The sequence below is a fragment of the Pleuronectes platessa genome, chromosome 3 (assembly GCF_947347685.1).
Source record: "Pleuronectes platessa chromosome 3, fPlePla1.1, whole genome shotgun sequence".
Classification (NCBI taxonomy): Eukaryota; Metazoa; Chordata; class Actinopteri; order Pleuronectiformes; family Pleuronectidae; genus Pleuronectes; species Pleuronectes platessa.
In genome coordinates this window covers 15,166,746-15,177,249 of record NC_070628.1, presented here as the reverse complement: position 1 = coordinate 15,177,249, position 10,504 = coordinate 15,166,746, and the positions used below count along the sequence as shown (strand labels likewise).

At 40.4% G+C, this 10,504-nt stretch overlaps 1 protein-coding gene across 1 annotated transcript; it reads right to left on the bottom strand.

Moving 5' to 3' along the window:
* Positions 1 to 555: 555 nt before the first annotated feature.
* Positions 556 to 9,609, bottom strand: slc34a2a (solute carrier family 34 member 2a). The gene is made up of 13 exons (XM_053417555.1): positions 9,586 to 9,609; positions 8,676 to 8,733; positions 8,452 to 8,559; positions 7,019 to 7,147; positions 4,433 to 4,576; positions 4,204 to 4,315; positions 3,461 to 3,653; positions 2,879 to 2,974; positions 2,522 to 2,642; positions 1,815 to 1,982; positions 1,592 to 1,708; positions 1,375 to 1,499; positions 556 to 1,122 (listed from the first exon to the last, which is right to left on the bottom strand). The coding sequence occupies exons 1-13, from the start codon at positions 9,607 to 9,609 to the stop codon at positions 556 to 558; spliced, it is 1,962 nt and encodes a 653-aa protein (XP_053273530.1).
* Positions 9,610 to 10,504: the final 895 nt, after the last annotated feature.

Here is a 10,504-nt window from a genome sequence, read left to right as displayed (position 1 = left end):
TCAGTGAGTATCTTAAAATGTTGCAAACATTTCAATTTAATAATTCAAACTTATGAATATTATTTACATATGTGTAGCTTTGAAACAAGAGAGATTTAGTTTTAAATGAATCAGACTTGTTAACATAGGCATTACAGGAAGAAGAATTGTTGAGAAGCGGATATGACATCAGACTCCTCTCTGCCATCTGGCCTCTGCTCATGCCGACATCAACTGTTGCGTCTGGAAAATATTCTCTTCCAAGGGCACCAGGGGTTTGAGGGGCACCTTGCTTTTAAATATATAGTATATTGCCACCTTACCCTTTAAAGGCCATTTCAGTTTATTTGGAAGACCAACAAGTCTTTTTAAAACTATTTCTCATTTTACACCAACTGATCTACTCAAAGTAAGAACATGAATATTGTGGCAATGTTTTTGGTTCTTTTGCCTGGAGCAGAATGATTCTTTACATCACACACACACACACAAACACACACACACACACACACACACACACACACACACACACACACACACACAATCAAACACTCATTCAGTGTATATGTAAAAACCTCACAACCGCGTCTTCTTCAAGATCTCCAGCTCTATTTTTATCTCATTCTCCTTCTCTTTCTCTGCACTCATTGCAGGGTTATCGTACACCTCTGTGTGTGTCTTCTGATCCTTCTCCAAACACTCTTTCTCATTGTGTTCCGGGTCTTCAGCAGCTATTTGGCAGCATTTGCAGCAGCAGCAGCATTTGGAAGTAATCACTCCAACCACTTTGTCCCAGGGAGCCAGGGAGTGGGCCCACAAAGGGAGGAAATCCCAGGACCGCAGTACTGCAGGCAAACACCTAGGTTTCTGTTTCTGCAACACGTTGATCACGATGATGATGATTAACATGAGAACTAAAGGTGCACCCACACCGACCAGTGCCTGCCAGCCAGCCAGCGACAGGCTGAAGACAAAGAGTGGAAAAACGAAAAAGCAGCAGAGGATGTAGACAGCTGCAAACCAGCGGTAGGAGGCGGTGATGTTGCCCAGACCTTTAGCCAGCCGGATGGGGATGCGGGTGAAAGGGATCGGATACCAAAGGAGGATGCCAGAGATGTTGAACAGGAAGTGGACGAGGGCGATCTGAAGTGATCATAGACAAACAACAGTCATTATTCTTCTACACATAAAAACACCTCTATTATCTACAAGTAAAAATAACTACAATCATAGCATATGTGACTCTCTTGAATGATATCTACATCAGACTCTACTATATTACCTTCCTACACAGATCCCATATCTCTGCTAATTCAAAATTAATTACTATACAGCTTTTCAGAAAAGTTAATCTGGTGATTGTATATTCTATATGCGTTAATGTGAGTTTCTGACCTGTAGAGCATTAGCCAGTGTGTCTCCAGGACTAGCCATGGCTGCCAGGATGGCTGTGGTGGTCGTACCAATATTTGAACCCAGGGACAGTGGGTATGCTCTCTCTATGCTGATGACACCAATACCTTTTCAAACAAAGAACACACACATTTATCAGGAAATTTGTTACTTTGCATGTATTGTTCGGGCATGTATTGTTGGTGAGGATGTAACTCACCAACAAGTGGTGTAATTGCAGAGGTGAAGACAGAACTGCTCTGCACGATGAAGGTCATGCCAGCTCCGACTAAAATGGCAATGTAACCAGTAACCCAACCGAATGGAAATGGGAAATCTGCACAAAAACAGACACATAATTGTAAACAAGATATTCATCCATTTACTTACCATTGGGATTGCAATGTATTGGAAATATATGAACAGTGTGCAGTGCTTCTCACCCGTGTTGAGGATGGTCTTGATGACTGAAGCCACCTGACCCTTCAACATGGAGTTGAGCAGCTTGACGATGAGGATCAGGCAGGAGCAGAGCACGAACAGAGAGAGAGCCAGCAGGATCAGACCCACCGCCAGGTCAGAAAGATGCACATTCACGAAGAGGTGTTTACCTGAGGTCACCAAGAAAATACACAGAAAAAGGCTGGGTTAAACTAACTAAACCACTGGACCAACCCATACTGGGTTAATCTAACGCAGTGGAGATGGGTTGAATATTCTACCTCAACACTGATTCATATCAACTACAGTGATCGGATAATTCTACCTCATGACTTGGTTGAGTATTCTATTCAAGTGTTGTTTCATATATACTGGAATGTTGTGTTACCCCCTAAATTGTGTATTATTAAATTTAAATCTATTTAAAATTGTTTACAAAATTACAACTGTAAACATGTGTAGTCAACACTTAATATACTTGGATATATCTATTACAAATACAGGATTTGTATGTAATAAGTGACACTTTTAAGCCATTGTAGAAAGTGTAGAAAAACAATTTTTTCTCCAAATATCCTCAACATGGATTTGAGTTCACATGAGGCCAGAAATACTTCACATATATAAACTTTTTTTAACCTAAATTGCAGCCAGCCTTTGTGAAGTCAGCGTTGTAGAAAACTATGTAGTGAAATGAGTGTTGTCTTACATTTCTGGACATTAAATGTTTCAGAAATGTTCTTCAGCGTGATGGTGTAGTTGCCATCTTCCCAGCAGAGAGACGGAGAGGTGCAGTTCTCTGGACCAGGAACTGTAACATTCATCAATGACTGAAACACAGATTGACAGTGAACATTTAAATCGTGACGGTTTTGAATATTTGTTTTATAGCTGACATGTTTGAGTCTTTTTTCATATCTGACAACAATTGATATAATAAACATAAAAGCTGAGACATGACGGAGCTGAAGTGGATGTTGCAATAAGAAAGAACCTTACATACAGTAAAATATATGCAAACACAAAAAAACACTTAAAATGAAATGAAATGATGTTTTGGTTTTACCGTGTTGGTGAAGGTTTGGCACCATCTCTTGATGAGACTCTTATTCCTGGCTAAGGGGTCTCCAGTGGCAATCCCAGTGAGGACAGTCTGGTCCAACTAAGTCAAAGTGAAAGAGAAGGACCATAAAGATAACAGTCTAATACACTGGCATCATATCTCTCATTACACTGGTGATTTCTTTAATTAAGTAAAAACAACACATTTCTAATTATTGCAAATTCTCATATTGATTTTCAGATGTACATAGTACAGTATATACAGTGTAATACAGTATCAGTCATTTTAAGCAACTGTGGAAATTCAGATGTTCAGCTTCAGTCAATATGTTCACCTACTTGGTTAATTTGGTCCTTTGTTAAAGCTCAGTTCCAATATAATTTGTAAAAGTTTACTGATCTGATCTTACTAGGTTAACGAACTGAGGCTCCTTTTATTTAACCGCAATAAAGTTAAAGGTACCATGTGCAGTTTTCTCACACATAAGTTCCACAGTACCTCCTTGGTGGCCTCTATTGACTTCATGTCATTGATGTTCTTCAGACTTGAACTGTCACAGATATCATCACGAGAACGGGACTTTACCAGTATGATTGAATCGGTGAGGGGATCGGTGATCACATTCAACAGGTCTGGGGCCTCTCCGCTCTGGATGTTAAAGGAGTCGATGATGAGCTTAGTGACCACGAACATATAACCAGTGGCCACCTCCAGAGGCAGCAGCACCAGCACAGACAGCCAGTTGAAGAAGTCGTGCACTGTGGCCCCGGCAAAAGCCCTGAAATGCACAGTGAAATTATCTGTGGTTATTATTAATGGGAGGTTCATTTCATTGCTGTCCAGGGAATGTCATTGTAAAAGTCGAGTAAGTAAGCAAACATTTATAATATGCCTAGTAAAGCAAGCTCTCTACAAGTTTTGTGATTTTTGTTATATTTCAGGTAAATATAGAACAATAGTAGTTTTCGGATGTAGGGAAGTTTTTGTTTTCATGTTGTGGTACATATTATGTTTGAATTTGTTACCATTGCACACATATATCAGCGTGTTCTAGTTCTTTTGAGTAGAACATTCATGGCTCCTCTTTATCAAAGGCCAGTGTTTTCACCTGATTCCTGCAACCATAAAATTGTATTTATTGGGGTCAGGAGTGACACCCTGTTGTAAAATGTAAACACGTCGCATTTCCTCCCATTAGCTCTGCGCATTCTAGTAATTCACATCAGATTACAGTGTTCTCTGTATTCTTTGTGGGGGGGGTGGGGGGGGATCTTGAACTCCAAGTGAAAGTTGTGAGAGTTATTATCCACGAAACACAAAATGATTACCTCCGAAATGTGCTGCGATCGCCAGCCTGCGTCATTGCGACTAGTGTGTTGGTGACGGAGGTCCCAATGTTGGTGCCCATGATGATAGGAACAGCCAGTTGGACTGTCAGCACTGTCAAAGCAAAGCTCAATCATCATCATCTTCATCTTCATCATCATAATTCATATACAAAGTATGTTTTCTGTGCATGGATGAGTGTGTCGGTGTTAAGTGAAGCTTCATACTCACGTCCAGAGGAGACCATGCTGACAACTATAGAGGAGGAAGTTGACGAGCTTTGCACCAGCAGAGTGACCAGAACCCCGATGACCAGACCAGCCAGCGGGTTGGCCAAGACTGAGTTGTCCTGGAAGATGTCACCTGCTGTTTTACCTGGGTGGAAACAGCAGCATACATTTTACTTAATTAGGGCCCGAGCACCGAATGGTGAGAGGCCCTATTGAATCTGTAAGGATTTTTATTATTATTATTATTATTATTATTATTATTATTATTATTTCCCTTTGGGGGGCTTTTTCAGGGTCTAGACATGCTCAAAAAGTTATGAAACTTTGCAGGAAATTCAAGGTCTGCGGATATTTTAGTATTCTGGAGTAATTGGAATTGGGCGTGGCAAAATGGCTCTACAGCACCCCCTGGAACCAGCCCCTAGGTTTCCACATAACGGATTTTCATCAAAATCTGGATATAGGTGTATCGTGACCAGTCATGAAAAAAAGTCTCATGGAGCATTATGAAAAACGCAACAGGAAGTCCGCCATTTTGCTTTTAGTGGCCATTTTGGCAATATCCCACATTTTTACTTTTACGTACTTGTCCCAGGGCTTTCATCAGATCAACTTCAAATTCAGATGAGTGTCATCACAACAAGATGGAGATAAAAAATGATTGAGGGATTTTTTTTTTATCACACCGTGTGACCGTGGCATGGCGTTAAAAATTGGTTACACGCCATCAAAACACGGGCATCTGTATCTCGGACAGACATGTTCCAATCAAGTCCAAACTAGACATGTAAGACAATAGTCCCCGCCTGATGACATCTATGCATAAATGATGACTTAAAACCGCAGCGCCCCCTGGTGGCAACAGGAAATGTCTTGTTTTTTGCTTGTCTTACACTTGGATGAATTTCTCCTCATCCACTGACCTCAACCATGTCAAACTGTATCAAATGGGTCCCAAGACATTGACAATGAAGACATAAGATTACCGTGACTTTTCGTCAAACGCCATATGAATGGCGTGGCATTAAAGTTCATCAACTCGCCGTGAAACACGAAATTGCTGTAACTTCAGTGTTCATGATTCTATCTCTCTCAAACTACATGTGTGTAACAACAGCCCCCCCCTGAAGATATTCATATGGTTTTAAGAAATGGGCGTGGCAAAAAAACTGACCAGCGCCCCCTATAGGGCAACCCCGGCACTACGATGGCCGACATTTATACAAATCTATCGGGACATGTGTCGTTTCATAACAAACAAAAAAATATCTTGGATAGGTATGCTTGACCAAACAGGGAGGCCGCCATTTTGGATTAAGTGGCCATTTTTTTTCCATATTCCACATTTTTACTTGATGCACTTGTCCCAGGGCTTTCATCAGATTAACTTCAAATTAAGATCAGTGCCATCACAACAAGATGGAGATAAAAAGTGATTAAGAGATTGACCTTTCGTCACACCGTGTGACCGTGGCGTGGCGTCTTGAGTTTGATTAAACGCCATCAAAACACGAGGTTCTGTATCTCGGACATACATTGTCCAATCGAGTCCAAACTAGACATGTAAGACAAGGGTGCCATCCTGATGACATCTACACAGAAATTATGACTTGAAATTACAGCGCCCCCTGGTGGCTACAGGAAGTGACATGTTTTATACTTTGATGAACTGCTCCTGGCTGATTTACAATATACAGCTCAAATCAGATCAGTCAAGTCATTAGATCATGGTCAGAATTGTGACGTTTCCTCAAACCGTGTAAACATTGATGTGCGGCGAAGGATTTTCCTTCGCCAAAGGACACGATGTTATCATAACTCCACTGTGCATTGTCCTATCACTACAAAACTTCTGTCACATGGTCAGAGTCCAAGCCTGAACAGCTCTATTTTTCAATATTTCCTCAGTGTCATAGCGCCACCTACTGATTCGCCAGGAAACAGGAAGTACTTTGTTAATCCACACTGCCTTATCCAACCGGCTCCAAACTTCTGACCTATGATCACAATCCTGATCTGAACAGCTCCATATATAAACATTAGTTCACGGTCATAGCGCCACCTACTGATCAGTGTGAAAATTACATTGTGGTAAAATTTTCCAATTGACACGAAACTGCTCACGCTACATCAGAGCGGCTACTTGAACAGATCTATAAGTCTGTGTGTAATAATAGTGATGGCGCCACCTACTGGCAAACCTACTGCCGCAGAGCGCAAAACGCATGCAACGTGGAGAAGTGCATGCTCGATCGATGATGTGCGCTTGGTCATCGATCGCTCTCTCCACCGACCGCAACAGGCTTCAACGTGCGGGTGCTCGGGCCCGCAAGTGCTACAACGTAGCCCTAGTTCTTGTAGTTTTTCCTCATACAACGGTTTATAAAGGAGAGTGACATGATAAAAAGCAAATCATGGTTTACCACTGATTCTTTAAATGTCTAGAAGGAACAGTCTGAATGATTTCAACGAGGAAACCGTGTATTATAAGCTCTGCCTGTTTGATCCTTTAAGTCAGAAGGTCTAGTGTGTCTCAAGGTCTATTGCATGATACTACCCACACAGTAGTTAGGATGAGCATCTTTACCTCCAACCAGCTGGAAAGCTGAGCTGAGGATGTCGAGGGAGCAGATGAACATGTAGAGGAAACCCAGCAGCAGGACCAGCTTCCCCAGTGACACCAGCACCCTCGTCACCTTCCCTCTCGTATCCAGAGCTGACACAGTAATAAAATAGGATTAAACGCAGAATTAAGAAAAAACATTAGTAAAAGATTTATTTAGTTTGCCGATAAGATACAAGGTCAAGCACTAATTGTGACACCACAGGTTCAAATAATGTCACTTACAATGGCCCTGTTCCATTTACATGTATCAGCATGTCATGTCAATGACTGCAGTACTTGTTAATATGTTTAACTCCAAATGTGTTTTTCCTGCTGTGATGTGTCAACATGTCTGCTGTAAAAAACTGCTTCAGTCCACAGAGGCTCAGGAAACGTTGGAAAAGAAAAGGGGTCTCCGGGCACTCTCAGATTCTAAAATATATATATATTAATTATTTTATCATCAATAGGATGTCCCATTCCTCCTGTTTAAGTGTTCATAGAAAATACATATTGCTTTATTGGATTAGTCTACCTTGCAGTATACTGCAGTCACAATACCTAAAAAGTATAATGTCTTCACTGAACAGTGGCGTTACCTATCCTTGCCTATACAGAGTATTGCCCACTATCTAAATTACATACATTGTTTTTTATGACCTCTGTGCTTTCTAAATAATCATATCATTAACACTGATTACAATGATTTATGGTTCTTCAAATGAGGTCAAAATAAAGAGCTAGTGGGAATAAAACCCTTAGAAGTTTTATCTTCTTTTGTTTTACAGCACTGAATCTTGAATGATTTCAGTGAGTTCTCGTTACTGACATCAACATAAAATAAACATCTAATGTCAGGATGAAAAGTGATTTGATATTGATCTAGTAGAGTTTACAGGAATCGAGGAACGTAGATCTTAGAACTTAGACGTTAAATCATCTCTCAAAACTTGTATGTTTGTTTTTATCGTTTTCCTTTATCCCTGCTTTTCACTGTTTTCTGTATTCATTTCACTTAATATCTTTGTTTTTATTTTTTGTACGGCTTTACTGATATTTAATTTGTTAGCTTTGACTGATGTTTTCTTCATTTATAAAGATAGTATGGTCCTTAGATTTAGGAGATTTTGCAGACTTGTAACACTGTGTGTTTCATAATAGGTGGAAAGTATATTTATGTATTCTGTCATTTAACTACCCAAAATAATGGACTTGCCAACTCATCTGTGATTGTGAAACAATGTCATATGAGACACTTCATCATATCTACACGCTCCTTAAATAAGTGCAAATTATCAGTATTACTCACTCTCCAAGTCTATATCTTATCAGGACACATGTGGTCCTTTATAATACAAAGATAAGACAACACTCATATTAATAATTTGTTACACAAGCCAATAACAAGCTCTTACCTGACCATGGGATCCCGGAGTCCTTCAGCTCTGGCAGGTCCCATGGGTCTGTGTCCTCAGGCTCTTCAACCAACGCCAGAGTGGAATGTGCAGGACTCGCTTGGGCCTCTAACACACACACAGCGCCAAAATAAAGTACACTTGCTGCAATTTTTGTGAGGCTGTATACGTATATATGTATACGTCACATATAACTTATATGTGGTATATGATATAAAAATCACCTTTCTTTTCATTTCCTTGGTTATCATTGTGGTCTTCTTTGTTTTCAGGAGCCGTTTGCTGGAAAAAAAGAAAAAAAATGCTCATAAAGAGTTATAGATTATAGTTTTTCAAGGAAATTTATGTAAGTGAATTTATCATGATGGTTTTAGATGATAGAATTCTCATTTTGTTAAATGCCTAACGATGCAATGCAGTCAAATACAATCTGCCAAATAATTTTGACTTTCTTAAATTTTTTCTGGTGACTTACTGAACTTAATTCAACTTTAATCAAAACTACGGCTTGTCCACACACAGTGAAAAAACTATTTTAGTTACCCACTCTACCAGGAACTGTGACCACACACACAAAACACACACACACACACACACACACACACACACACACTATTTCCCTCACATGCCACAGTATCGATCTGATCACATGGTGGAGCTGCAGTAAAATTCCATTCACACAACACTATGATGCCATCAGTTAAATCTAATTTGATAATAATTCAAATTTCACATCCAGATATTATCTAATAAAAAGTTTGCTGTTTAGTATCGCTCAAATGATCTAATGGATAACTGTACTACTATTAAATCATAGTATTGATCGCTACATACATTATTCCTTTACATTAGATAATAAGCCCTGTTTATTGTAACTACTCATATATAACAATACAGTAATATTATGTATTTTCATTTGAACTACATCATTTCTATTCTGACTTACAATAAATAACTAGTAATGCAGCAATAACTTACTTCATTACATCATAATAGCAACACTACAAATAATAACTATCATTTGCAATTTAACATTTCATTAACCTTTGCACACAAGGCTTTTTGCTTTCTAGCAGTTTACAGTAATGGCAGCAGTGATTAATGCAGATGGATAGAAGCCATGCTTGTTCTCACCTCTGGCCGATGTAGAGACTCCATGCTCTGTGTGTGGTGAGCTCACCTGGGCTTCAGCTTTGGAACTGCTGCCTCCACGGAGGTAGTGTGAAAGGTTGGAGTATATGGGGATGGGGTTGTTGGTGGGCGAGTGATGTGCCACCTTCACATCACCAGGAACTCCTCCATGTCGTAGATAAGCCGAAACACGCCTCTCTCAAACCTTGGTCCGTCTTCCCTGACACTGCTGTAATCTCTCAATTCTGTCGCAACCCCGCTCACATTGTTCCAGATAAGACTCAGGACGGTTGTATCCACCTGCACCTGCACCTTTACACCTGCTGTTGTTAACCTGTACTCCTCATCTCAATACTTTACTCATTCTGTCTCCAAGACTCCTTTGTCCAATGATCAAACGTCCTCATTCATTGTGATCAAAAACTCTAGATAATAATCAGTTTTCATCTGGCCAGGCCTCCGAGTGATGATAGCTCCAGCCCGTGGACCCTGGGACTCGTCATCGGAGAGGAGTGGCAGTGAGGATGGCTCCACTATAACACATCGATCACATCTGGCCGGTTTGCGAGGGGGGGCGTACAGGAAGTGTGTCGTCCAGACTTCATGTATGTGTGTGTGTTCTATATTGGGAGCACAGGGATATATTTGTGGAAGTCCATTGATCCTCTTGATACAACCACCCATCGGTATGTTTAGAAACACATCAGTGAACTGAGGTTATGGATGTTGATGAGAGAAGTCGACCTGGGTTAAACTGATGCACTGAGTTTCCATGCAGGCTGTGACGTGACCAAGTGAAGAGTGGCCATGAGGGGAATCCACTCTCTCTCTCTCTCTCTCTCTCTCTCTCTCTCTCTCTCTCTCTCTCTCTCTCTTCACTTCATTTCATTTATCCTGAAAAAGGGGAAAGATGATGGCCTGT

Excerpts from the sequence above, each read along its gene's own strand:
- slc34a2a (XM_053417555.1), bottom strand. The coding sequence starts at position 9,609 with ATGGAGTCTCTACATCGGCCAGAG. Across the intron at positions 8,560-8,675 it reads CCAAGGAAATGAAAAGAAAG|AGGCCCAAGCGAGTCCTGCA; the intron begins GTGATTTTTATA and ends TGTGTGTGTTAG. Across the intron at positions 4,316-4,432 it reads CAGCATGGTCTCCTCTGGAC|TGCTGACAGTCCAACTGGCT; the intron begins GTGAGTATGAAG and ends TTGCTTTGACAG.